The sequence below is a fragment of the Pipistrellus hanaki genome (genome assembly GCF_964339955.1).
Source record: "Pipistrellus hanaki genome assembly, chromosome: 19".
In the NCBI taxonomy this organism is placed as follows: domain Eukaryota; kingdom Metazoa; phylum Chordata; class Mammalia; order Chiroptera; family Vespertilionidae; genus Pipistrellus; species Pipistrellus hanaki.
In genome coordinates, this window is record NC_140521.1 from 135,581 (window position 1) to 163,507 (window position 27,927).

Genomic DNA, 27,927 nt, shown 5'->3' on the forward strand with positions numbered 1-27,927 from the left:
GCCACGCCCCCCGCGGACCCCGCCCGGGTGCGCCCCCCCAACAGTGACCGCGCCCACAGTCTGACAGGTTGGGCGGGGCCGAAGCTTTGGACACGCCACTTCCACCGGAAGCTCAGTTACCCCGCTTCCGGTCGGAGTTGGTCCTGCCAGTAGGGACACTGCGTTTCTATGCGGGGAAGAGCCGCCCACTCATATTCTGAAATCCGCTTCGGGCCCCTTGCGACTGAGCTCGATGCCGGCCCCGCAGCCGGGGAGGCGGCTGCGGACGGGACGAGCCGGAGCCCGTTCTCTCCTCCGGAACGAAGGCGGCGCGCACCGGCTGTTTCCGGGGGGGCCCAAGCCGTCGCCGCGCCCGGCCCCGCCTCCGGCGCGGCCACGTCTCCGCTAGAGCAGCCGCCGGGCCGGGCTGCCGCCGCGGCGCCTCGGCTCCGGGGTGAGGGTCGCGACGGGAAACTTCCGGGCCGGGACTCCGCTGGGGAGGGCGCGGGGCGTCCGTGCGTCCCGGGGAGGTCGGGGCGGAGGGCGGGCGAGGGGGTGGCGGGGTCTGGGCGGACCCCGAGGGCGGGCCGCCCGCGTCTCCTCTGGAGGCGGCGACGCCCCGGGCCAGCCCGGCCCCGCTGGTCGCCCCGGGGCACGGGAGCTGCTGGTGCAGGTGCCAGGCCGCTGGCCCCAGGAATGGCCCTTCGTCCGGGCGCTCGGGACGCCGCTGCGCGTGACGGGGCGGGATGTGGGGCAGAGGTGCCCGCGGCTGCTGGGGGCGCTGCCCGCCCGGGAAGCTCCGGCCGCGGTGCAGACGGACGTGCGGTCCGGATGACAGGCGTCACGTGGTGCGGGGCGGGGAGTGAGGCCGGGTGTGCAGAACCCGTGTGTGTGTGTGTGTGTGTGTGTGTGTGTGTGTGTGTGTCTGTGTGTGTGTCTGTGTGTGTGTCTGTGTGTGAGTGTGCGCTTGCATGTGTGTGTGTCTGTGAGTGCTGTGTGTGTGTGTGTGTGTGTCTGTGTCTGCCTCTCCCGCCACCTGGACGCCACCTCGCCCCCACGGGCGGTGGAACTTGGCAGGGCCAGTGGGCCCCACTCTGTCCCTAGGACGGAGCCGGTGGGCCGCTCAGACCTCCGCCCGCAGGTGCTGGGTGAGTGTCAGGCGTGTGCCTGGCGCCGTTCCCGCCCTCGCCGAGCTCGCCTTGTCTGGGAGGGAAAGGGACCGTCAGGGAGGTGATGGCGGGGAGTGTCGGCTGGTGCTTGGGTGGGTCCGGCAGGCCGGGATGGGGAGGTGACTTTTGAGCCAATGACAGGAAACTAGCCTTGCAAAGCTGTGGAATAAGAGTGTTTCAGGCAGCCCTCGCCGGTGTGGCTCAGTGGATAGAGCGTCGGCCTGCGGAGTGAAGGATCACGGGTTCGATTCCAGTCAAGGGCATGTGCCTTGGTTGTGGGCACATCCCCAGTAGAAGGTGTGCAGGTGGCAGCTGATGGATGTTTCTCTCTCATCGACGTTTCTAACTATCCCTCTCCCTTCCTCTCTTTAAGAAATCAATAAAATGTATTTTTTTTTAAAATAAAAAGAGCGTTTCAGGCAGCGTGAACAGCAAGTGTGAGGTTGGAGGGAGGCATCAGGGTGGGGTCCTCCAGAGGGAATAGAGGCCAGGAGGGTGCTGCCCCGGTGTTTACGATGGGCGGCCTGGGTTTTACTGTCCGTGTGACAGAAGCCGCTGGGATGTTGTAAGCCACATACAGGTGACTCATGGACTTTTTTAAAAAATTATGATTTGTCGCCTTGTCCAGATGGCTAAGCTGGTTGGAGTGTCGTCTCGTATACTGGAAGAGGCGGGTTCAATTCCAGGACAGGGCACATCCCTGGATTGCTTTTTTTTTCTTTTCCTAAAAACTATTTTTATTGATTTTAGAGAGGAAGAGGGAGAGAGAGAGAGAGAGAGAGAGAGAGAGAGAGAGAGAGAGAAACATCAGTGGTGAGAGAATCATCCTTAGGCTGCCTCCTGTGCACCCCACACTGTGGACTGACCTGCATTCACTAAGCCACACCAGCTGGGATGGATTGGATTGCATGTGAGATCCCCAGTCCTGGTGTGTGCAGGAGGCAACTGATCAGTGTTTCTTTCTCTGTCTTTCTCTCTCTGTCTCTCTCTCTCTCTCTTGGCATAAAAGTTTTTTTTAATTATTCCTTTAATATCACAGACTTCACCCTTTACAGGAATGAGGAATCTTGAATAGTGAGAAAAGTAAATAAAAAAATCATGACATCACTTAGACTCAAAGTGGCCCTCCTCTTTTTGGCTGGTTGCCTTAAGTAGCAATATACTTTAAGTGAGAATATATTCAGTTGTTTGTACCTATCGATTTTGACAAGCAACAATTGAAAGGAAATAACACTAATGATAGCCATTTTAAAAAATATATATTTTATTGATTTTTTTATAGAGAGGAAGAGAGAGGGATAGAGAGAAACATCGATGAGAGAGAAACATCGATCAGCTGCCTCCTGCACACCCACAACCAAGGTACATGCCCTTGACTGGAATCGAACCCGGGACCTTTCAGTCCACAGGCCGATGCTCTTTCCACCGAGCCAAACCGGTCAGGGCAATAATAGCCATTTTTGAGAGCATGGGACAGACCCTGTGCCTTATTGCATTTAGTTGTGGCAACATGTTGTGTTATTTCTCTCTCCCTCTTCCTGGTGAGAGTGGTTAAGTGATGTCCCCATGCTCTCTCAGCTGAGAGGGGGGGGGTCGTGCCTGAGCCTGTGCATTCTGCCGGAGCCTGTCCAGGAGGCCTCCCAGGACTCAGTCTGTGTATGGTCTCTGTACTCCCATCACGAGCCATTCTGCATGGGTGGAGCAGGCGTGCCAGCCCCCGTGGGCGCCTGTTCACAGGACAGGGTAAGGAGGTGCTCAGAGTACATGCCCCTGGAGAAGCAGGTACACCTGTGTCCGATCTCCTTGTGAGGACCACTGCCTGACTCATCCCAACGTCTGTGGGATTTGTAAGCTGGAGAGAAATTGAGACCACAACCCAGCCATGTGCCCTTGAGCAGAATTGAACCCTGGACCCTTCAGTCCCCAGGCCAACCCTCTGTGCACTGAGCCACACCAGCCAGGGCTGAAACCTATTCTAAAGGAAGTAAATGCCAACATTCTGGAAGACGAGTAACAACTAACACCGTATCTGTTGACGAGGAAACTCAGCAATCATATCCTCAGCCGTGTCCTAGCTGGCATCGTTCAGTGGTTGGAGCATCAGTCCTCATAATACCGAGGGGTTTTGGGTTCAATTCCCGGCCTCTGTAGAGTATTTGTGGGAGGGGGGCAGTCAGTGTTTTTCTCTCTCAGTCTCCTTCCTCCCTTCCTTTCATTCTCTCTAGAAATAGATGGAAAAAACATCCTCAGGTGAGGATTAACAAACAAGAACATCCTCAGCCACTTTACAAGCAATAGCCAGTTGCCAAACTGGGCAAAGTTTGTTCTCTTAAATTTAGCCTCACAAGCCAAAACCGGTTTGAATCAGTGGATAGAGCATCGGCCTGCAGACTAAAGGCTCCCGGGTTCAGTTCCGGTTAGAGGCATGTACCTTGGTTTCAGGCACATTCCCAGTTGGGGACGGGGTGTGTGCAGGAGGCAGCTGATGGATGTTTCTCTCTCATCGATGTTTCTGACTATCCCTCTTCCTCTCTGTAAAAGACCAATAAAATATCTTTTTCTCTTTTTTTAACTTAGCCTCATAGGATGGGCTAACGGATGCTGGTCTCCTGTGAGATGCTCTCTGCCCCCATCCCACAGTGGCTGCCTCTCCTTGTCCTTGATCCCTGTGCTTCCCACACAGAGGACAGTGACCACGATCCCACAGCCGGCTCTCGGCCGCGGCCTCGGCCCCTTCACGCCGGGTCTGAAGGGGAGTCCTCGGAGCACTTAGGCTTGTGTTCCACACAGAAGTACCTGTCCACATGTGGCTGCTTATACCAAGTTAGTTAAATTTACAGGGAATAAGTAGTAAATAAAATTAATAGGTGAAAGCTCAGTTCCTCACCCCTACCACCAGCTCAGTGGCCATGTGATAGTTACAGAGCCATTATGGCTCTTCTCGGTCCCGGCAGACGGTCTTGGGCCAGCACCGGTAATGATGGTAAGCACCTTCAGAAGCAGGCCCGGTGTGGCCGGCTCAGCATTTTATTCTCAAAACCTGGGATATTGTGGGCACTCGGGATTTTTGTTGAATGAATACATTTGTATTTGTTTCTTACACAGATGCCAATCAGGAAGCAAATCTTAATCTTGGAATTGTTGCTTCACATGAGACAACGAAGTTTTGTAATATTTTGTTTGTATTTTCCCTCCTCTTAGATATCGTAATCCTTGGTTTAATGTCAAGTCATTTGTAAGACTTTAAATCCCTTGAAAATGGAAAACCCTGTGCCGTCCTTGCCGGGGGATCCTGACTGTTGGTGATGGCAGCTCCTGTGCAGCCCCTGCTTGTCAGCCCCGTCTGAGTCGTCCTGACCATGGACGGAGTGTCGGCCATGCAGGGCTGCCTCTTGGAAGATGGATCCCGCAGCGGCACCGCGGCTGGTCCTGACGCCCTCCCCCAGCCCCTGGGCCCTCCGGCGCCAGCTGGCCAGTGGGATGGAGCCCAGTGTAAGTCCCGTGAGCTGCTGACACCCCCTTCACACAGGAGATGTGGGTCAGCTAGCGTTTTAGAGGAAGACTGGGGTGTTTAAGACGATCGTGACCTTTTCATTTAAAATGTGACTTCAGCGTCAGATGGGTGTCTTTTCTTAGTTGATGCCATCTTTCAATCAAGTGCCATGCTTGTAAACAGAACAGAAACTGCCCCGCTTTCTCCCCAGCGAGGAGGGGCTGCAGTGACTTCTCTTAAAGTTTCTCACACATCGTTATTCCCGACCTAGTATTCTGCCTTTTTATTTGGTTGGCTGCCAGAATGTTGCTAACGGACCCAGAGCAGTGCATTAGTGAGCTAAGGATTATGGGACCACATTTGCATGTTAGCGGGTGGGTTATTTGTTCCTCAGAAGTACAGGGGTGAATTATTCACTTAGTCTTTCTACCCCATTCTGGTCAGGATGCTCAGTGCCGTGTGTGCTTGAAAATTATAGAGTACTGATGTAAGTAGTAGCAGAAACTGCATTATGGTTCTTGAAAACCATGTTCGAGCTCTAAAATGGCTTTACTGGTTTCTGCTCCTGAGTGCTGAGTGAGGCTGGTGACAGCGTGGGCCCAAGACCAAGGATCCCACAGGGGGCAGAGAGGGAGTCAGCCTGAGATCTGCCACAAAGGGCAGCAAGCCCTCCCGAGGGTCCTGACCTATCTCAGCCTCACTGTCCTCTCGTGTGAAAGGGAAGACGAGTGGAAGCTGCCTCTCAGGGTCGTCATGGGGGCTGGAGGAAGTGACCCCTGTAAAGCAGGCATAAGCAGGTGGGATAGTGACGTCGCCATTGCTGTTTGTCCAGTGAGGCCTGTGTTTGGGCCTCCTTACTGCTAGATATTTTCAGAAGTACAGTATGATGCTCAGGGTTACTTGGTTATGTAAACAATAAAGTTTCGAGGCTCTCCCATATCTGTGACCTCATCGGAAAGTGCATGAACCCGCTTGACTTTATCTGACATGCAGGACCCCACCCCCACATACACACAGTGAGGCCGCCGGGGTCTCTGAGGGAGCAGAACCCGGTCGGTCCGTTGGGTCAGGGCCGTGGATGGGCCCCTCTCTCTGCTTGTGTCTGAGGCACCATTTGTGTTCTGGTTTTGCTTCTGGGAGCATGACTGTACATAGCTGTATTATTGGGACTCGCATTTTAAATGACAGAAACCCATTTTAAATTCACTTGGACCAAAGGGATGCCATAGGCCCCTCCCTCCCTCCACACACCGTATTGGTTCTTGAACCCCCACTGGGTGGCCCACCAGGAAACAGGGCAGGGAAAAGACTGACAGTCATTGAATTGTAAGAAGTCTCTTCCTGTTTTCCTTCAACTAAAGAAGTAGGTTTAAGTTAACGTGTAAACAGTGTATGCGTGATACTGTCTGGGAGAAGCTGAGCTGGATATGTGGGTGTGTTGTCATCTTTGGATAAACTTGGGCTCCCACCTTCACGGGTGCTCGTTGAGCAGAAGCACAGATTTGGGGTGGATCAGCTGATCGGAAAAACTGCAGCAAAGCTATCAGCTGATGCACCTCTTGCTTTAGATTTCTCACGTTGGTGGGTGAACTTGTACTTCGAAATGACTGTGGCTGTGGCTCTGATTAGCACTGCGGTTCCGGAGCCTTAGTAGAAACACGGTCAACTGTGTTTTAAGCATTTGTCTTCATTGTTGTCTTGTGAACACAGACTCACAAGCTTTCTCATTGGTCTTGTTTACATGAAAAGGAAATGATACTTAAGTTCTTCAGAGTGTGAGGGTGAGGGCATTGCATGGGTGAGGGTGGTGGGCTCTGAGTGGTGGGGCGACTAGTCCCGTCCCCGCCCATGCAGGCAACCAGGGCCTGCTTTCCTCCCAGCGAGAACGGGAGGAAAGGATGCTGGGAGTGCTCATGCCCATGCCGCTAGGTCCCCCGAGGCCTTTTGGCTGCGTGTCTGCAGAATGACCGGGTCGGGTAGTTGTTGTCGGATGACCCAGCATGCCCTCTCTTCCAGGTGCCAGCACCGCGGCAGACAGAGCTATGGATGAAGGAGAAAGCCCCGACGGGCCCAGCGAGGGAGACGCCTGTCAGAACGGGCCGATGCCACAGCTCCCCGGCCCGCCGACGGCTCTCGGTCCCACCAAGAGCCCAGCGGGTCCTGCTGCGCCTCCAGGTGTGGCTGGTTTCCATGACAACCTAAGGAAGTCTCAGGGGACTAGTGCTGAGGGCAGTGTTAGAAAAGAAGCTTTGCAGTCTCTCAGACGCAGTCTTCCTATGCAAGAAACGCAACTGTGTAAGCATCCGACCCCGCCTCCTCCCCTCACCTCCCTCCCCGGCGCCCGTCAGTCACGTTCAGGGGCCTTCTGTTTGTCACAGCGGACTGTGCGTGTATCGCATGGCTCCGTTTCAGAGAGAGAGGACACATCTTCGTGGTTCGATATTCGTGGTGGGACTCCAGGTCCAGATTTAAAGGGCCTGTGCGTGCCTTTTGTCATCCTGGGTGGTGAGCCGGCAGCCTGTGGGGAATTAGTCTCAGCAGTTAACCCTTTGGAAGCTTTCTTTGATGAGTTAATTTAATCAACATGGGTTTTGTGCCGGCCCCTGAGGGTTTGGGGGTGAACAAATCACACACTGGCAGTCTGTGAGGCCAAGAAGTCTCCACTTCTTTCTCATACCCAGACGTGTAATTTCACACCGTGGTCATACACCCCTGTGCTCTCATGACCCTACCTGGGTCTCTGTGAACAGCCAGGGATGGGTCATTGCTCCCATTATCGCACGGAGCTCACTCTGCACGGCCACGTGGCTTCCCGGGCCGTCTGTGCAGTGCGTGTCCTGTGCTCACTTCTGGGGCTATGTCCCAAGAGCAGGCTTCTTGGTCCAAAGCATTGGGCGTTTTTACGTATACCCCCACGAGTGGCCTTACGGCTGCGCCCTGTCGACCGGAGAGCTCACCGTCGCCCACCCTCTTGCACCCGGACACATTCTTCTCCGTCTCCACTGGTCTGATGGGTGTGCCTGGGGCTTCCTGGTGACTGGATTGTGAGCCTTGTACTTGCCTGATTGCTGGATGGTGGGTTGGCCATTCGGTCACTCCTTCCTGTGAATTGTTGGTTGATATGTTTCAGCCCGTTTTTCTTTTGGGTGGTTTGCCTTTTTCCTCACAGGCATTATTGTATTAAGGCTGTGGTATATTCTTAAAATTTCTGGAAACTCATTGCAACATTTAAGCAAGAGACATGTAAAAGCCTGGATTCCCGCTGAGGGTGTGTGAGCTCTGGTGCCCTTATGGCAGCGACCACCACTTCCCTTCCCTGGGAGCGTTCACTCATGGCCTGACTCTCAGGCTGTGTCCCTGGTGCTGAGCTTGCAGCCACAGGCCTCTGGGTTTCTGCCATCCGGACCACTGAGCCTGGAGAAAAGTACCCGACGTCTGGTAAACGCACAGATTAGTAATGACGTTGGTGACTTCGTAGTGGAATCATTGGACTTCCATTGCTCAGCTCTTAGGGGTTATTTAAAACGAGAGCTGCGTATCTTCTTCATCTGAAGGGGTTAAGCTAGGCCATTCATCTGCCCTCATCAGCGTATTCCCCTCTGGGTTCCAACATACCTGTCTGCTGTCCGTGACAGAAACCTGTGGCTTGTACCATTGCCTTCACTCTTCACCCTTTGTTACCAAAGTAAGACGTTTGGGTTTAGAGAGTTTAAATCTTGCTATTGGCCAGAAATATAACATGACTTGTTATTGCAGGGATTTGGGTAAGCTGTGGGTAAAGTTCTGTCTCCAGATGTAACTGCACGAAGAAAATTTGGTGTGACAGGCTCCCATGACTGGGTGTCACTCCACCATGACTGCTCCTCACTGGTTCCTCTAACCTCAGAGGTCAGAGTGACAGCACCATGAGGCCCACCATGGGCACCGACTTTTGAGTTCAGTTCTTCTGTTAGTAAGGGGCAAGTTTGCCCGTGTCCTGTTGTACCCTCTGGATGCTGTAGGGACCCCAGCCCTGGGCATAGCCAGAGCATCTTCCATCAGAAGGTCCTGTTGGCCACCAGTGTCCAGGGCTCACGGTTTGTTTGTTTTTTTCATCTGGAAGTAGGCTTTCAAACTAGGCGGTGTGCATTGTTTAGAAGCTAAATCATGTTGTTAATTGAGATGACAGCCAAGCTGCTGTTCTGTCCTGTGTTCCCTGTGCTTCCTGAGTTTCTAAGTGGCCGTTTCCCCACCCAGGCTCAGCAGGGGAACCGCTGCCGCTGGAGAAGGAGGAGCAGGTGCGACTGCAGGCTCGGCGGCGGCTGGAGGAGCAGCTCACGCAGTACAGGGCGAGGCGCCAGCAGGAGCGTGTGAGTCCTGCTCTCGAGCAAACTAACGGGGAACTTGTGTGTCACGGGCCATGACTAGTCAGATGGAGTTCCAGGACCTGCCTTCACTTCTCTGTGCTTCTCTGGGAAGTCTTTCTCTCACTGGTCCCCACCCTGGGAATTTCCAGCAGTGCCCTGGCTCCCCCCGCTGGTTCTTCTCTTGGAACAAGCACATTTCACCCTCCAGTCTGCCGTTTGGAGAGGGGAGACAGCCAGCCCTGGGGTGGGCAGCACTGCTCTCTCACCGGAGCAGCCAGCCAGTCCTGGGCCTCCGGGAGAAATGGTGTTCACTCGTGCTGGGGATGCCTCCATGAGCTCTAGAGCGGGGACACACACACACACACACACACACACACAACTTCCTTCTGCCGTGGCCATGTGGGTATTGACAACATTATCACCTAAACATGAGCCTGCTGTATTGGGTCAACAACTTACTTAGCTCACACCTAATGCCTGGGCAGGGCCAGAACAATGATTTCACGGCCGATGTTCCCCACCTGTGCTCTAGAGTAGGGGTGTCGAACTCAATCAGAGAAGGGGCCAAAATCTAAAATCCAGCCTAAATCGCGGGCCGAATGGTTTACTGAACAGTCATAAACTGACAATGTCATAAACTGACAGCGGAGTGCAGTGATGACAGCGCGGTGCGGGCCACATTGCAAGGCCTGGCGGGCTGGATTTGGCCCGCGGGCCTTGTGTTTGACACATGTGCTCTAGAGGATGAGCTAAAAATAATAAGTTTATAAAAATATGTAATTACTAAAGCAATTAGGGTTCAGGAATTTGGTTTAAAAGTATGAGTATTAAAAATCAAGCCCTACTGGACCAGTTTGGCTCAATGGATAGAGCGTCGGCTTGGGGACTGAAGAGCCCCGGGTTCGATTCCGGTCAAGGGCATGTACCTTGGTTGCGGGCATATCCCCAGTAGGGGGTGTGCAAGAGGCAGCTGATCGATGACTCTCTCTCATTGATGTTTCTAACTATCTCTCTCCCTTCCTCTCTGTACAAAAGTCAATAAAATATATTTTAAAAAAAATAAAAAATAAAATCAAGCCCTAGCCAGGTTTAGTCAGTGGATAGAGCATCAGCCTGTGGACTGAAGGGTCCCAGGTTCGATTCCGATCAAGGGCACAGGCCCAGGTTGTGGCTTGATTTCCAGTGGGGGGTGTGCAGGGGGCAGCCTATCAGCGAGTATTTCTCATCATTGATGTTTCTATTTCCCTCTCCCATCCTCACTGAAATTAATAAAAATAAACATTTTTTAAAAATCAATAATTATCCTAATAAAACCAATATTTATAATGGAAGAGACAAAGTAAGCATTAGATTAAAGTGGCAGAAAAGTGGCAGAAAAGTTTAGAATCTAGAAGAACTGTGTAACTTCCTTTGAAAGCAGTTACAAATAAGTGGAGGGAAATAGCTCGTGAACCTCAAAGAACTTCTTGTAAGGTAGTTCTAATTCACCAGGACTGCTTTTTATAACTTGAAGAAAGCGTAAAGCTTATCTCAAAGTACAAGCATGGGGAAGTAGCCGGGGAAGTGCTCTAAGGAGGTGTGAGGAGGGAGGACTTGCTGATATTTCATTGTAAAGAAGTCACAGTCGTTGACGGATGGTCACCGGTGACGCGGGACAGTGAGGCTGCCCGGGAGGAGGGAGCACACACGGGTGCTTGCTTGTTCTGGCATCCTGTCTGGGTGGCACATCTTGAATGCCGTTGTCCATTTCAAACATAACATCATGCCTTCCTTTCCTTCTCAGTCCAGCCAACCTGCAACTAAAACAAGACCTTTCAGCACGCTGGACCCTGAGCTCATGTTGAACCCTGAGACCTTACCCAGGGCCAGCACCGTGGCGATGACCAAGGAGTACTCCTTCCTGCGCACCAGTGTGCCTCGGGGCCCGAAGGTGGGCAGCTTAAGGCACCTGGCACATTCTAAGGAGAAGAAAAGTTCCAAATCAAGCAAAATCCGGTCCCTGGCTGATTACAGAACTGAAGACTCAGATGCCGGGAATTCGGGTGGAAATGTTCTGGCCACAGACTCCGCCAGGGGCTCCCTGAAGCAGAACCGAGGCAGCACGACGTCCGTGGTGTCTGAGGTCAGCCTGGGCCCGGAAGCCGAGGACCTGGAGAGCTCGTCCCTTCCCGGAGACATGTCTGAGGCCGACGGGAACGAGAGCGACAGCTCGTCCTACAGCGGCGTCTCCACCAGGGGGGTGCCCGGCCTGCTGGTGAACAGCGAGGGCACGCAGGAGGCAGCCTATGTGATCAACGGCCAGGAGATTGCCTCCAGCTCTCTGGGCCAGTTCCCGTCCATCACGGATGTCCTCCAGGCCGCTGCCGCTGAGCACCGAGACCGGGGCCCGGAGGTCAATGGGGAGACGCGGAGCCGGACGGACAGCATCTGCAGCAGGTGGGCACTGTGCACGCGGGGCCCATCACAACACCTAACTCACCCTCAGTCCTTCACATGTTAAGTCCTTGTAAATATGGAGTTAGAGCTGCTCTGCCGTCGCCTGCAATCCTAGGACATCCTGTCCTCCAGCGCTCGTTTAGACCTGCCTCTGAATGGGCTCCGGTGCTTGGCTCACCTCCACACGGGAGCTCCCGTGATGTGGGGCTGAGCACGCCTGGCTGCGGGGGTGGGGGGTTTCCACTGGGGTCTTTACGTGTTTACTTTACCCCTTGGCGGAGAACAGCGAGAGTGTGGAGGTTGGAGAGCATGGACACATGTAAAGGTAACGGTTACTCGTGTCCCCACCACCTGATCCTTTGTGCCGTTTCCTCCAGCGTGTCCATGGAGGGGTCTGTGGCTGAAACGCATGATGAGATGCTGCAGGTTCTTAAAGAAAAAATGAGACTTGAAGGACAGCTGGAAGCCTTAACCCAAGAGGCTAGTCAGGTAAGGGGGTTTGGTGAACGCGTGGTGTGCCACGTGCTTCCTGATCGTGGTGGGGTCCGCTCGTCTTTATGAATAAGTTGCAGTTCCGCCTTCTCTGGGGTGATTGTCATGTCAGACCCCTGGATAATTTGGGCAGCGTGGCACTGTCCTGGAGAGCTCACCTGTCGACACTGCCTTTGCCTCACTAGTTGGTGTGGCCGCCTTCTGAACGCACAGGGTGGAGGGACTAGATTTCCTGACGGTCAGTGTGGCTTCTGACGGTCTTTCCAGGCGCTGAAGGAGAAGGCGGAGCTGCAGGCGCAGCTGGCCGCCCTGAACACGCGGCTGCAGGCGCAGGAGGAGCACAGCCACAGCAGCCAGCGGAAGCAGGACGCGCTCAGCTCGGAGGTGGACACCTTGAAGCAGTCCTGCTGGGACCTGGAGCAGGCCATGAGCGACCTGCAGAACACGCTGGAGGCCAAGAACGCCAGCCTGTCGTCCTCCCACCGCGACCTGCAGGTGGCAGAGGAGCAGTACCAGCGCCTCCTGGCCAAGGTGGAGGAGATGCGGAGCAGCATGCTCAGCAAGGACAGCACCGGTGCGTGCGGGCCGGCGTCTGCGGGCCGGGCCGGGCGGGGCACCTCACAAACCTGCTCTGAGGACCCACCTGCTGCCGTGGGAATGTGCCGGGGGTGTATTCCCTTCCGATCTGCACACAAGGTGCCCACTTTTCTGCACGCCCACGGGGGATCCGAGGTCTTAGAGGTGATTTCCTGTTTTAAAGGAGCCTGAAACGCGGTGGTGGTCCTCAGAGTGAGGGGCTGCGAGGTGTTCAGTGGAGAAAACAGGTGTGAGGGGAGCTTCGCGCCACCGGAGTCCTGGTGCTCATGGGTCATGTAGGCGACAGACACACACTACAAGGACCAGCTGACGAAATGTCGTGGCCAGAACCTAGCCCTGTGCCCCAGGAGCCATAGCTCAGCACCAGGCGTGGTCGGGCTGGTCCCTGCCCGTCATTGAAGCCGAACGGACCTGGACGTCCGCACGGAGCTCAGGCTCCTGCTCTGAGCGCGGTGCTTTCTCGCTTCCAGTGCACGACCTGCGGCAGCAGATGGCGGCTCTGCAGAGCCAGCTGCGGCAGGTGCAGCTGGAGCGCACGACGCTCACCAGCCGGCTGAAGACGTCCCAGGCGGAAATCGCGTCTCTGCAGAGCGTCCGGCAGTGGTACCAGCAGCAGCTCGCCCTGGCCCAGGAGGCCCGGGTCAGACTGCAGGGCGAGATGGCCCACATCCAGGTACGGCCCACCAGCCCCGGGCAGCTCCCCTGCAAGTCCCATGTGAAGCCGCTGCTTTTCCCTAAATTAAAAAGGCTTCAGCGTTTAGAGTCCACAGATGCGTGTTTTAAAAACCTGCTACCCACTCACATAGCCCACACCCACCCTACACAGCAGGCATCTTTGTGATCAGGGGGTTGTAGCCCCTGGAAATGCCCCCCTCTGGGACATTCTGTGGTCCCAGTTCTGACTGCTGTGCTCGCTGCCCCGTGAGGGCGCCTTCCATCCCGTGACCCTGTCTCACACGCGCGCCACCTGGTCTCTACTCTCCTGGGACTGTTTCTGGCACCGAGTGCGCGTGGCTTCCCTTCCAGCTGGGGAGGACCAGTGCTCCCCCCTTGCTTTGGTGAGGAGCCAGCACAGGTGCACTCCTGTGCCGCTCCCGCCACACCGGGTTCTGCCCTGGAGGACTCTGAGCAGCCGGGGAGTGGCTGGGAGCCTCCCTGCTGTGGACGAATCCGGTTGACCATGGGGATGCCAAGAGGCCTCCATCAGCATTAGGCCTCTTTTCTCTCAATTTCGCTCTATTTCTCAAATAGAGGATGTGACATTCTAATTCTACCCAATGCTCCTTTTTTAAAAAAAACTGAAATCTACACATGTACAAAATAGGAGTTCTCTTAAATTTCCATTATACGTTTAAGCTAAAGGACCACACAGACAAGCATTGGTTCTGCTTACAATATATTTAGAAATCATTTTACAAGGTAATAAAGAAGCCAGATTTAGGTAAATGACCAAAGTCAGAAATGGCGTTTGGAAGATAAAAACTGGAACAGTCCAGGGAGAGGCAGTTTGAGAAATGTAACTGCTTTTTACCAATCCCCTGGGGCCCAGGCTCAGCGTTCCTTACTTAGGGTGTTCACCCTATTGCCCCCTTGTCCCAGGAACACAGATGTGTTTTCGGGACAGTCCAGCAGGGAGGAGAGTCAGGGTGGTCTTCCTCTGTCCTTCCCTCGAGACACGGCCCCAGCACACAGCGTCCCCTCGCTCCGGCACTCCCACGGAGGCCCTGTCCTCAGGCGCTCCTGTTGGATCTGGAAGGGACGTGCTCCAAGCTCCCGGGGCAGACGTGTGTCCTCTAGACTCCTCTTTCCTGGCCCCTCCTCTGGGCACCAGTGTGTGTGAAGCTGGGCTCCTCCTTCCCCAGGAGTCAGTGGTCAGAGGAGGCCTGACGGATGGCCAGGTCAGACCCTGGTGTGCCAGGACAGTCAGACACTGACCTGTGTCCGGTTCCAGCTGGCCAGGTCACCTGAGGGGCAGACAGACTTCCAGCGCCTGCCTCCAGGTGCAGGCCCTCACGTTAGGGCTCACAGATGCACCTCCAGTGGGAACTTCTGGGTGTGGATCGCACCACAAACTACACAGGGAGAAGGACCATTGGCTTCTGGGCTGCCGGCCTGCCCCTCCGAGGCACAAAGAAGCCCCTGGCCCTGGCGTCAAGGTGGCTGGCGGGAAGGGGGCAGGGAGGCCTGTGTGGTGGGCTCCAGGGAACTGCCCCTCGGGGGCCCCCGCTGGGCAGAGACCCTCACCCTGTGGCCTCAGGGACTTGAAATCCAGCAACTCCCCATCTTGCTTTTTCCTTGCAGGTGGGACAGATGACCCAGACAGGCCTCCTGGAGCACCTGAAGCTGGAGAACGTGTCCCTGTCGCAGCAGCTGACGGAAACCCAGCACAGGTCCATCAAGGAGAAGGAGCGCATCGCCCTGCAGCTCCAGGGCATCGAGGTGAGCCCATGGCCGCAGCCAGGCCCGCAGTGGCTCTGTGTTTGGTGCTATGTTCTTTTTTTTTCCCCCGGCCACTGGTCAAGAATAAGAAAATATGCAAATACATATGTACACAAATGTATGTAAACACGAATATCACACATACATTTGTATGTCTTCTGAAATATGAACCACCTGCCGTGGTCAGATGTGCAGACTCAGTCCCTCCCGTTCTCACTGAACGGTCAGTGGTCTCTCCTCTCCTCTGACCCTCAGTGGCCTGGGTCCTAGTGCCCAGCCCGGTGGAGGGGATGCTGGGCGGAGCGTGGCCAGGAAAGGAGGGGCTGAGTACCGTGCGTGTCCGAGAGCATTGCAGAGTCTGGCGGTGCTAAGTGCTCTTGTCCTGGAGCACTCAGCCTGCGCCGCCGTCCTGCCCTCGGCACTGAGGTGCGGCCCTGAGGGAGAGGGCCGCTGCCTCCCGCCCCGGGGCCCTCCGCTCCTCCGTGTGCAGGTCGTGGACGGACGGTGCTGTGGTTGGACCCGGGCCTCTCGCCATGTGGAGGGTTTTTGTGCTCGGTCTGCGGTGGCTGTCAGGTGGTCCTGCTTTCTAACATACACTCTCTCCCGGGCCCAGGCTGACATGTTGGACCAGGAAGCCGCCTTTGTGCAGATCCAAGAGGCGAAGACGATGGTGGAGGAGGACCTGCAGAGGAGGCTGGAGGAGTTTGAGGAGGAGAAGGAGCAGCTGCAGAAGATGGCGGCCTCCGCAGCGGCCCTGGAGCAGCAGCTGGAGCAGGCAAGCACCTGCCTCACCTCGCCCGGGGGCCAGGCCGCTCGCTGGCCTCCTGTGGCTGGCCTCCCGGGCCCCTGTGAGCATCAGTGCTGTCTGTGTGTGAATTCATTTTAGTGTTGCATCGTCAGAGCTGGTGCTTCTGTGAGTGTTCTCGTCTGCCAGACCTTTACGCACAGACGGCTGCCTGCACGGCGCCCATGCGGATGTTGTAAAACCCGAACCGGGAAGCAGTGTCAGTTCTGGAGCGGACGGCATACTGAGTCTGGTCCTTTTTCCAGGTGAAGTTAACCCTGCACCAGCGAGACCAGCAGCTCGAAGCCTTGCAGCGGGAGCACCTGGACCTGCTGAAGCAGTTCACCTCGACGCAGGAGACGCTGCAGGGCCGAGAGCAGGCGCTCGGCGACCTGCAGGTGTGCTACGATGAGCTGCAGGCCCGGCTGGAGGAGCTGCAGGGCGAGGCCACCTCCAAGGACGACGCCATCCGCTTCCTGCAGAACGAGAAGATTGTCTTGGAGGTGGCTCTGCAGGCGGCCAAGAGCAGCGGCGAGGAGCTCGACAGAGGAGTCAGGAGCCTGGAAGAAGGTGCCGAGGAAACGTCGGGAATCTTGGAGCAGCTAAGACAGGAATTAGCCGTTAAGTCCAGCCAGGTAACGAGCGCCACTGGCCCTCATTTTGTTCACATCCCACCCACGCATGCGAGTGTCAGTGCTAATGGCTTGGTTCTTTCTTTTAAACCCCTTGTTTTGTAAAATGGGCTGGGCCCAGGGCTGGGCCCAGGGCTTAGCTGAGGAAGGACCCGCTCAGTAACGCTGAGCACGCCTGCCCTCGTAGGTGGAGCACCTGCAGGAAGACGCCAGCCTTCTGAAAAAGCAGATGCAGAAAATAAAGGAGCAGTTTCTTCAGCAGAAGGTAAAGTTGAGTTGCTGGTGTTCTGTATGCGAAGTAAGTGTGCGAAAACAATCTTTTAAGTGGTTCGGTCACTTCACTAGAAAAAGTTGATCAAGAGCAAGGTAATGTCTAGATGCTTTCAAATTTTTTTTTTTTATCCTCATCAGTGGATACACTCATTGGTTTTAGAGAGAGGGGAAGGGAGAAAGAGAGAAAGAAGGAAATCAGCCGCCTCCTTTACACACCCCGACCAGGGGTTGAAGCTGCAACCTAGGTATGTGTCCTGACCAGGAATCAAACCCACAACCTTCTGGTGTGTGGAACGACACTCGACCAGCTGAGCCCCCCGGCCAGGGCTAGACTCCTTCAGCTTCTAATGGCACTTGTTTAACTGTGAGGCATGTCCCCCTCCCCCCCATCTTAATGACTCCAGAGTCAGGTGCATCCACAGTGGGGTCGGCACCTGACCTCGGGGATCCTGCCCTGAGTGTGTGTCACCACACACAGGCTGAGATTCTGTTTAACGTGCTTGAAACAGCGCCACGTGACCTGGTGTTGACATAGGTCATGGTGCACACGCGGGGTGTGTGTGTGTGTGTGTGTGTGTGTGTGTGTGTGTAGCATCGCCAGCCCAGGGTCTGAGGGGGGATGGCCCCAGAGGGAGTGTACTGAAGGGCGTAGGCTTTATCACCAGGGGCAGCCTGTCAGCCAGGAGTGCAGCTCGGAGGAGAAGGAATTGCCAGAATCCCAGGGAAGACAGGTGGTTAAGGCGCCAGCAGCCAGCGTGACACACCTCCACACTTTGCCCAGAACTGTTCAGGGGCGAAATAATGGGGTGCCTCAGTTGGTGGTGTCTTTGGTTTGGCGAAATATATCTTCTTTAGCCCCAGGAAAGTGGTGAGCATGTCTGTGTGAGCCGAGTGTCCCTGGGCGCCGCCCGCACTGGCTGCAGCTCCCGTCCTGCAGGTCATGGTGGAGGCCTACCGGCGGGACACCGTCTCCAAAGACCAGCTCATCAGCGAGCTCAAGGCCACGAAGAAGAGGCTGGCCTCGGAGGTGAAGGAGCTGAGGCAGGAGCTGCTGCAGCTTCACGGGGACAAGAAGTCCGTGGAGGCGGAGCAGGCGCGCCTGCAGAAGGAGGTGGCCCGGGTACAGCAGCAGATGGCGGCTCTCGAGGGGCAGCTGGAGTCGGCACAGAGGGAGCGCGACGAGATGGAGACCCACCTGCAGGTCTGGGGATGTGCCGACGGTGAAAGCTCCACTGTGCGGCTCCTGGTTCTGGCTGCAGCAGCTGTTTCCAGCTCTGGGCCTTGGGAGCTGGCGAGGGGTGTGGCGGGGTGCCGGGAGGGTTCATTGCACAGGTCCCGGGGTTGAGGGGAGGCCGGCGTGCAGGTGGGAGCTGGTGGAGCTGGCAGTGGCAGTGAGGCTGAAGGTGCCTGAGGCAGGGAGAGCGAGGCCTCAGTCCAGAGTCCTGCTGGGTCTGAGGGGCGATCCCTGAGATGAGAAATGGGGGACATGTCAAGTTAAGGCAGTTTGACGAGAAGTTTTTTAAAGTCCAGGAGAGGGCCAGGTGGGCAGATTGGCTGGAGGCGGCAAGGTGAGAGACTTGGGAACAGACGGTGCTGGAGCCAGGTGGCTGCAGGGTGAGCTGCAGGAGCCGGGGGCTGGGTATGGGCCACCTGCCGCCGTGAGAAACATGTCCTCACGGGTGTGCTTAGGGCAGCGAGCGGGGCCAGGAGGAGGCCAAGCCCCCTGAACCAGTTCACAGTCACTCCTCCAGGTCCTCGCTTTGACACAGCCGCTTGGGACACTGGGCCTCTCGGAAGCTGCCGTTTGTAAAGGGCACAGCTCGTCCGGGCCTTCAGAGCCCCGGCCTTCAGAGCCTGTGGGCGGAGTGTGCCGGACGGGCTGAGGCAGCGGGGCTGTGCTCACCACTCTCCTCCCTCCCGTGCAGGCTCTGCAGATCGACAGGCAGCAGGTGGCTGCACTGACCGAGGCCAACAAGGGGCTCCAGGCTCAAGTGGAGGAGCTGCGGCAGGAAGCCGCCAGGTGAGCACTGGCCTCCCCTCTCTGCTGTCTTTTCACTGGAGGTTTGTGTTCTGCACTGAGTTTGTGTCAGTCGCGACATAGTGTGAGCCCGTGGCCAGGCTTATTGCTCTGCCCTGTGGGTTAGGAGCATGTGAACAGCTCTAGGAAGAGGTGGACGATAGCGCAGGAATACGTGCAGGTGGAAGCATAGAAAGCAGGGTGGCTCTGGTTCGAGCTGGTGTGCTCGAGCACAGGCCCAGGGTCCCGGTTCAGGTGCTGGCAGGTGGCTGCTGGCAGGGTTTGAGCGCAGTGCTGCAGGCTGCCAGCACCAGCCTCGTCTGCTCACTTTATAACAGTCGGGAGGGTTCTTGAATCCAGGGTGCGGGAGTGGGGGAGGTGGGGCTGGAGGCAGTAAGAGAGACTTGAGATGACCTGCCCCTCCGGCACGCCCCAGGGCCATCACCGAGCAGAAGCAGAGGGTGACGCGGCTGGGCTCGGACCTGAGCAGCGCTCAGAAGGAGATGAAGAGCAAGCACAAGGCCTACGAGAGCGCCGTGAGCATTCTGAGCCGCCGCCTGCAGGAGGCCCTCACCGCCAAGGAGGCAGCGGAGGCTGAACTGAGCCAGCTGCGCGCCCAGGCGGCCGACGGAGCCAGCAGCCTCACAGTGCACGTGCGTACCACGTTTGCTCGGCCCAGCGCGGCTCTCAGGGTGGGGACAAGGGGGCGACGCAGGAGGGAGGTTAGCCCCTGCCACGGCCACATGGAAGCCCGTGGCCTGGCTCACCTTTGTGTCCTGCTGTTAGGAGAGAATCCAGGCCCTGGAGTCGGAGTTGCAGACCGTGGGCCACAGCAAGGTGATGCTGGAGAAGGAGCTGCAGGAGGTCATCGCACTGACGAGCCAGGAGCTGGAGGAGTACCGGGAGAAGGTGCTGGAGCTGGAGGATGAGGTGAGCGAGCTCCTGGCCACATGGCGGAGTGGACAGGCCACGCCACTCCCAGTGCAGCTCTGGGCAGGGAAATGGCTTGGAGCCTCAGAGCCAGCCGGTGTGCCTGACCTGCCAGCCCTGCCTCTGCGCCCTGTTCACTCAGTGCTTCTCTGGATCTGAGACCACCCAGGTGCTGGACTCCCCCTCACCTGTAACACCTCCTCCAGGGAGGACTCCCCTCACCTGTAACACCTCCTCCAGCGAGGACAAGTGACCACTGCCTCCGTGTGGTGGGCATCGGAGGGCTTGTGGCAGCTGTGCTGCTGGCGAATTCACTCTTTTATTTTGTTGTTCGTTAATCCTCAACTGAGGGTATTTTTCCATTGCTTTTCAGAGAGCGGAAGGGAGGGAGGGGGACACTGGGCTCACCGGTGGGCACTCGTACACTCCTGTTGCAAATCCCCAGGAGCCTGGCTCAGACGGGCTGGGCTTTTAGAGATCCACACGACATCAGGCCCCCGACCGCTGCCCAGCCGGTGTGGTGCGTGTGTCTGTCGCCGCGTCTCAGGCTGCTGTTCCCGTCTCTGGTGACTGTAGCTTCCCTGGGGTTTGTTTAGCTTCAGGAATCCAGAGGCTTCCGGAGGAAGATAAAGCGCCTCGAGGAGTCCAATAAGAAGTTGGCTCTGGAGCTGGAGCACGAGCGAGGGAAGCTCACGGGCCTGGGACAGTCCAACGCGGCTCTGCGGGAGCACAACAGCGTGCTGGAGACGGCGCTGGCCAAGAGGGAGGCCGACCTGGTGCAGCTGAACCTTCAGGTCTGACAGCACGGGGGAGGACGCAGCCTCGGGGCTTCCCTGCTGTCTGTGCGGTGGTCACAGCTCCTGCAGGGAACATGCCGAGTCTGCCCACAGCTGAGCGCCGGAGAGCTGGGGTGAGCGGCTCCCTGCTCCGTCCTGGGCTCTGACTCCCCTCTCTGCTGCAGGTTCAGGCCATCATGCAGCGCAAGCAGGAGGAAGACCGCCAGATGAGGCAGCTCGTGCAGGCCTTGCAAGCCGCGCTGGAGAGAGAGAAGCAGGAAGTGCAGAGCCTCAGGGAGCAGGTGTGTGGCCGCGTCCAACCGGGTCCATCGCACTGCCACGTGCAGCCTCCGCAGGGCACGTTTTCAGTGTCTGAAACGGTGTAGGCACAAAGGTGTCACAGGGACATGGCGACGAGGGGGCTGGGCAGCCCTGGTGCCCACTAGGACGAGTGAGGGCGAAGGGTACCGCTCCTGCCTTTGCCCTGCTGAAGCCAGTGTCCTCCTTCCAGGTGGCTGCAGCCAAAGTGGAAGCGAGGCACAACCAGCGCCACTTCAAGGCCGCCACCTTGGAGCTGAGCGAGGTGAGAAAGGAGCTGCAGGCCAAGGAGCTCCTGGTGCAGACGCTGCAGGCGGCGGCCGAACGTCTCCAGTGAGTGTCCCCGGCCGAGGAGAGGCCGCTGGCAAAGGGTCCCCCCAGGGCTCCCCAAGGTCTGGCTAGCACTCAGATCACCCTGAGCAGGTCAGGGAGGAGAAACGTCCAACCCCGTCAGAAGCTTGTGCTTCACCCGCATGTCTCAGTCCTGACGCAGCCGTCCCCTCCGCCCCTTCGGTCCTGCATTGAGAACAGAGTCCCCAGGGTGAGGGATGTGCCCACCCCGGGCTCACTGTCGGCTCCGAGGGGCAGCTCTGCCGCACGTGTGCAGGGATGCACAGTGGTCCCTGTGACACCCCCCCACCTGGCCCTGGGGGTTTGTGAGGCTCAGGACCGTCCTGTCAGAGGCGCAGCGGGTGAGCACCAGGGTGGCTGGCGCCATGGGCTGGCGGTGTCCGTGGCACGCTCAGTGCCGGCCTTGTTCCCTCCCAGGCTGCAGGAGGGGGCACACGCCCAGGAAGTCGCCCAGTTCCAGGCAGAGCTTTCGGAGGCACGGACCCAGCTGCAGCTCCTGCAGCAGCAGTTGGACGAGCAGCTGAGCAAACAGCCCGTGGGCAACCAGGAGGTGATGTTGGGGACAGCTTTGCGTCCCGCTCACAGGAGTGAGGACTGGGCTCTGTGCTTGTCCGCCTGCTCAGGGACAGGGATTTGGTCTCAGTGTGACAACATACGAGACACAGAGAGAGGCCACTGTGAAATTATTTTGCTCCTGTGACTTCCCTCCCACAGATGGAAAACCTCAAGTGGGAGGTGGATCAGAAGGAGAGAGAAATACAGTCCCTGAGGCAGCAGCTGGACCTGAATGAGCAGCAGAGCAGGCGGGAGCTGGACGGGGCCGAGCATGCCCTGCAGGTACTGGGCGCACGACAGGCGTGTTTCCCTTAGACGGCCGTGACTTGCGCCGTTACTGTGCCCGCCACATCTGGGTAACCGGGAACCGTGGAGCCATGCTACCCCATCTCACAGAGACATCTTGGTCACGCAGCTGACGGAGGCTGAGGACACCAGAGCCCGGTGCCCCACTGGGCTGATCTGAAATGTAGCCCAGTCACAGCTACACGTGATTGTCACAGCACACGGGAGAGCCATCCGTCAGGACGCACGGCTACCCGTGGCGTCTGGGGCAGGCCTGACTGCCGAGGCGGGTGAGAGTAACTGTGAGCATCACAGTCTCGGCTGCTGGCAGGAGCTGGGCCCGTGCTTTCCTGTCCCCCTAAACTTGCGGCAAAGGGTCCCCACCAGGGCTTCCCCCAGGTCTGACTAGCACACAGAGCTCTGCGGTACACTGAGATCCTGTAGCTTTGAAAACCCTGGTCTGGCTTCCCTTAGAACATCAAGTCTGAGTTGGAGGTGATGCGGGAAGACCTGTCCATGACCCAGAAGGACAAGTTCATGCTTCAGGTGAAAGTGTCGGAGCTGAAGAACAACATGAAAACTCTGCTCCAGCAGAACCAGCAGCTCAAGCTGGACCTGCGGCGCGGCGCGGCCAAGGCGGTGAGCGCTGTGCCATCAGAGGAACGGGCCTGGGGGGGCGGGCAGGTTCTCTGACAGTTACCGTATGTGTGACCACATTCAGCAGCTACCATGTGGCAGTGAGTGGCGGGGAACTCTGCTTGGACGAAGGCCACGTCATTTTATTTTATTTTTTACTCAATGGTTTGCTTCTTTTCATGAGTTCTGGTGCCATTTTGTTGACTGGGCTTTGCAAACCCCAGCGAGGCCCTGGTATGCTGTGTTAGCAAGATCCCTGGCCCTCAGCTGGTCCGGCTGGGACACAGCTTGGGCCTGGGGATCCCGGAACCCCAAGGCTGCCGTCACCGGCCCCCTCTGGTTGTCTGCTGACAGTATGTGTCTCCTTAGTGTGTCTACATGTTTTCCTGGTCAGGCAAGTAGCTTAGATTCAGAGCTTTATTACCAGCGTTTGTCTCTCTGTGCAAAGGTTTGATGTCTTATGAAGGGAAGATGTCTGAGTTGGGAAATGGACTTAATTTTTTAGGGACTCTCAGAGTCAGGCTGTGGTGCCTCCTGAGAGGCCCACGTGGGAGCTGGCATTTAAGGCCCTGGGTTGGCTCTGTGCCGGGATGGGGTTGGCTCTGTGCCGGGATGGGGTTGGCTCTGTGCCGGGATGGGGTTGGCTCTGTGCCGAGATGGGGTTGGCTCTGTGCCGGGATCGGGTTGGCTCTCCGTGTGCAGTAGCGAGGCTGTCCACTAGGCCAGCACTTCGCGAATCCCTGTGGCTGCTTGCTCCGCGGCACAGAGAAGCTGATGTGCCTTCTCGGGGTCGTGTGGGGCTGGGAGGCGGGTTGGAAGCGCCTGTGGTGGCCGAGAGCTCACCATGCACTCTTATGAACAGAGGAAGGAACGGAGAGGCGAGGCCAGCCCTTCCAGCCCCGTCACGCCGGTGAAGGTCCCCGACTGCCCCGTGCCGGCCGCGCTGCTGGAGGAGCTGCTGCGGCCGCCGCCCGCCGTGAGCAAGGAGCCCCTGAGGAACCTCAACAGCTGTCTCCAGCAACTCAAGTATGGCGGCTCGTCTCTTGTCGCTTAGTCTGAGTCAGCGTTAACTTGGCAGGGTCTCTGTCCTACACTGAAGGCCCACCCGTGGCTGAGCAGGTCTGTGCTCTCACATTGTGAGGCGAGAGTTGCCTGCAGCCAAATGGCTCTGAGAAACCCTAAGTCACCGGGACCTGAGCCTTTAGATCCCTGCCGGCATGAGATCTTCCACGCTGCTTGGAAGGCGTGGCCATGTGGGGCATCCTTTCTGACCATGTGAGGGAGCTACGTGAGCCCTCGTCTCTGTCTTCCTCACGGTCCCTGAGCAGAAGCCGTGTGTGCAGAGCCTGTGGCCTCCTGGCCTCCGTGTGGTGCTGAGAACAGCATCGAGTCCCTGCGGTTCTGTGACCCGCCTGGGTAGCTGTGCAAACGGGGGGGTTCTTTTGGTCCCTGAAGGCGCCACTGATGTGTGAGAGAACGGCCGCCCAGATGAAGCTTGTCAGGCTCATGTCCATCTCAGGGAAGCGATGGCAGCTGACCAGCCTTCTGACCTTTGCCTCTTGTGTCCCCAGGCAGGAGATGGACAGCCTCCAGCGCCAGATGGAGGCTCACGCCGTCACTGTGCACGAGTCGCTGTCCTCATGGACTCAGGGGGACCCTGCCGCCAGCCCCGTTTCCCTGGGCGACCAGGCCCGCCCCGGAGGAGACACCGAGCCGCCGCTGGGAACAGCCTCTGCCGAGCACCCCCATGCCGAGTGTGTGTGATTGTCCCTCCGAGGTCACGTCTCTTCCTCAGCAATGGCACTGAAGTTCCGTGTTTGCTTTACGAGGAGTAAGAACAGGGGAGCCACCTGCCGATCACAACCAGCTTCCCCCAAGGGACCGACCGTCACCCTAGCTGAGCTCTCGGTGACAGTGTTAGAGGGGTCGCACTCTCGCCAGGGACGGAGACGCTCTCTGTGGCCATCAGTCCCAGGGAACCTGGTCGTGGGCCCACTCCCTCACTTCCTCTCCCGCAGGAGGGAAACTTTATTTGCACCTTTGGTTTTTATTGTTTTATTTTCACAGCCATCCCGCCATAGGATATGTATGTAAATACTGAGAACCGTAACCTAATCTTTAAAAAGTATGTCCCCGTATTATTTAAAAGTGACCCGAATTGTCTGCTTTTCGATTGCCTTTTGAAAATCTGCTGTCAGGAAAAAATGTACATGTAGGATTAAGGGATGTCAGTAAGAAAATTATATTTTAAGAAATATAATTATTTTATTTACCTCCTAAAACCAAATACTCTTAGAGCATCCTTCCTTGTTTTTGTTTCACTTTATTTTTGAGTGTCTTTTCCTTGTCTGAGTGCATGATGCCTGACTGTTTAACCCGCCCCGCGTGGCCTCACCGCCTCCTTGTCCAGGCCACACCCTCTGTGCCCACATGGCAGTGTCCAGCAGGACCTGTGGTCATCGGAGCCGTGCTGGACCCGTGGTGATGGTGTCAGGTCTGGGGTCCTGTCATGACCGGGCACCAGGAGTGTGTGAGGTTGACTTGTCCTTGTCCCACCTGAAGCTGACGGGCTGTGGGACTTGAGGGCTATATGTTTGTCCCCAAGGTTGCTAAGAAAGCCTAAAATAATATTTATTGTAATAAGTTAGAGTGAGGTGTGTGCATATGCACCCTGTGCGTGTCTGCTGCTCTGAGGACGGGTGACGTGTCCAGATCTGACATCCCGCCACCCCATGTGCTGTGTCTGTGTCTCGTTTGTGGAGAAAATAATATATATTTTTATTGGTTTGAGAGAGAAAGGGAGAAGAGAGAGAAGCATCAGTAATGAGAGAGAGTCCTGGATCAGCCGCCTCCCCCTATTGGGGACCAAGCAAAATCCAGGCATGTGCCCTGATCTTGCCTGGTTCATAGGTTGATGCTCAACCACGGAGTCACATGGGCCCAGAGGAAACTGGTCTTTGTAAGCTGTCTGTGTCCTCTAATACTGTGCTGTCATAAGTTCATTGATAAAGTAGCATTACCCAGAGAGACTTAGAGTTTTAAAAAGGTTCCCTAGCAAGTAGTGGGACTTGTAAATACATCTCTCATTCGTACAGGGTCAACCTTGAAACAATACTTGAAAACTCATTATAAATGTATCCTACTTTTCATAATAAGTTGGAAAGCATTTCTGACAGAATTGTTTTTGTACCATTGGAAGAGAAACATGATAATTTATGTTCCTAGTTACTTTGGCTGCATTATTCTTGTTTCAACTTTAAAGTGAAGACATGGCACCCAGTCCCGGGCCTCCGTGGCTCTCAGCCTCCCCAGGGAAGACCTGCTACTGCCACCGTGTCCTCCTCTTGGGAAAAGCTAACCTGGATGCACCCGTCAAGGGGAGGCCGTCTCTGTCCTTCCCCTTCCTCCCTCTTCCCGCCTCCGTGTGCGTGTGCACGCCCCTGCTCTCCGGCTTCCTGTCGTCTCCTGTGCCGCCAGCATCCTCGGTGCCCGTTCTTCAGCTCAGCCAGCGCCTGGCCGGCTCCGGTCCGGGCTTCGGGGGCGGCTCCTGCTTGCTCACCTCCACCGGACTCACTGCTCCCTCCCACGACAGGAAAGGATCTTACATTCCGGGCAGAAGTGGAATTGGGAATCACTCCTGAGAAGCGGCAGTCGAGTCCGGAGTCCTGTAACCAGCTCTGCCACCGCCTGTGTCTGTGCCTCTTCGCCCTGCGTGACGGTCGCTGTCCTGTCCTCACACAGAGAGTTGGCTCGGGCACCCGATGTCCTTGCTTGCTTTTGTTCTGTTTCAAAAACACGATTGCAATGTCATTATCCTTGATCTCTCCACAGTGCACACCCGGCAGACGCCACGGGTCTGATAGGCTTTGCTCTACAGGGCGGGCAGAAATGTGGAAAACATTTCATACAGAAAAAATAACACAACAATACTAATACAAGAATTAACTGTTTTGTGTCCTCACAATTGTAAACCTGTTTTTGCCCCGCTCTGTTTGGAGGGATCGGAGGCGTTTGGCTCGTGAAACAATAATTTTCTTGTCCCGGGTCCAGGTCGCAGCATCCACAGGGCAGTCAGCCTGCAGCCATGGTATTAGGAAGTCTCCCCTGAGCCCCTTACAGCTTAGGCCTCCCTTGGTCTAGGGTTCCTGCAGGTCACCGTGACAGACATTTCTACTTCATGAGTACGTTTCTTGACAAAAGTTAAATGTGTATAAAGATTTTTGGAGTGAGGGACCAGCGTGCCCTTCAGGGACCCACCCGCCGTGGGCAGGCCTGTGACGTGTGAGACGCTCAGCCTTATTCACGCAATGACCACGTCCCGGGCGCGTCCCATGGTGGTGGGCTCAGGTTATAAGAGAGTCCCTGGGTGATGTGTCAGAGGGTCTAGAACACTTGGTTGTAAGTTACATCTATTAAAAATTTCCTCATTAAAGGGAGTCCTTAGGTTGGGAGTGTTCAGGGGAAAGACACCCTCATGCACCACAAATTGTAACTTTAAAAAGCATGTTGGTTTTTTTTATAAACTTAAGCGTGCTTGGGAATTCCTTAAATTTTGTGCAATAAACTATTTTTTGTTAAAGATTTTCATATTTCACTGGCGGGTGGGGTTCCACATATTGGTAGTAACACCTTACGTTATTACTCGGTTCAAATACTTGTCTCCAAAGAATTTTACTGTTTTGCCAAAGTTTTATTTATTTTTTATTTTTAAAAATATACATTTTATTGATTTTTAACAGAGAGGAAGGGAGAGGGATAGAGAGTTAGAAACATCAATAAGAGAGAAACATCCCACTGGGGATGTGTCCACAACCAAGGTACATGCCCTTGACCTGTCGAAGCTGGGACCCTTGGATCCACAGGCCAGCACTCTATCCAGTAAGCCAAACCAGTTAGGGCTGTTTTGCCAAAGTTTTAGACGGGCTGTGAAAGCCAGCTTTGAGAGGTGGCTCGAGTTGCCCATATTGTTGCCTCTCTGTCCACGTCATCTGCTGCCACATGCACGTTAGTCTCAGGAGGGGAGTGGACAGGGGCGGGGGCAGGGGAGGGGCAGCAAAGGGTGTTGGCTGTTTGAGCTGCAGAGGGTCCACACATGCATCCTGTTCTGAGATGCTGGCCAGCCCTGTGCCCGGCTGACCTCCTGATAGCAGGTCCGTAACTCTGACTCAGCTTTTTTTTTTTTTTTTTTTTTTTAATATATTTTATTGATTTTTTACAGAGAGGAAGAGAGAGGGATAGAAAGAAACATCGATGAGAGAGAAACATCCATCAGCTGCCTCTTGCACACCCCCTACTGGGGATGTGCCAGCAACCAAGGTACATGCCCTTGACAGGAATCGAACCTGGGACCTTTCAGTCCACAGGCCGACGCTCTATCCATTGAGCCAAACCGGTTTCGGCTCTAACTCAGCTTTTGTGT

At 56.1% G+C, this 27,927-nt stretch overlaps 1 protein-coding gene across 2 annotated transcripts; it reads left to right on the forward strand.

Moving 5' to 3' along the window:
* Positions 1–125: 125 nt before the first annotated feature.
* GOLGA3 (golgin A3) lies at positions 126–27,087 on the forward strand. Of its 2 annotated transcripts, none has more exons than XM_084867358.1 (24): positions 126–433; positions 4,350–4,640; positions 6,658–6,936; positions 8,878–8,990; positions 10,771–11,423; positions 11,801–11,912; positions 12,183–12,489; positions 12,983–13,185; positions 14,814–14,951; positions 15,565–15,726; positions 16,002–16,370; positions 16,555–16,632; positions 17,578–17,841; positions 18,566–18,660; positions 19,094–19,310; positions 19,444–19,587; positions 20,184–20,381; positions 20,549–20,665; positions 20,875–21,014; positions 21,450–21,582; positions 21,747–21,869; positions 22,347–22,511; positions 23,371–23,534; positions 24,080–27,087. In XM_084867358.1, the coding sequence occupies exons 2-24, from the start codon at positions 4,508–4,510 to the stop codon at positions 24,270–24,272; spliced, it is 4,500 nt and encodes a 1,499-aa protein (XP_084723484.1). In that variant the 5' UTR covers positions 126–433; positions 4,350–4,507; the 3' UTR covers positions 24,273–27,087. The 2 variants fall into 2 exon arrangements, with proteins under 2 accessions (XP_084723484.1, XP_084723485.1); XM_084867359.1 differs by having other exon boundaries at positions 6,658–6,816.
* Positions 27,088–27,927: the final 840 nt, after the last annotated feature.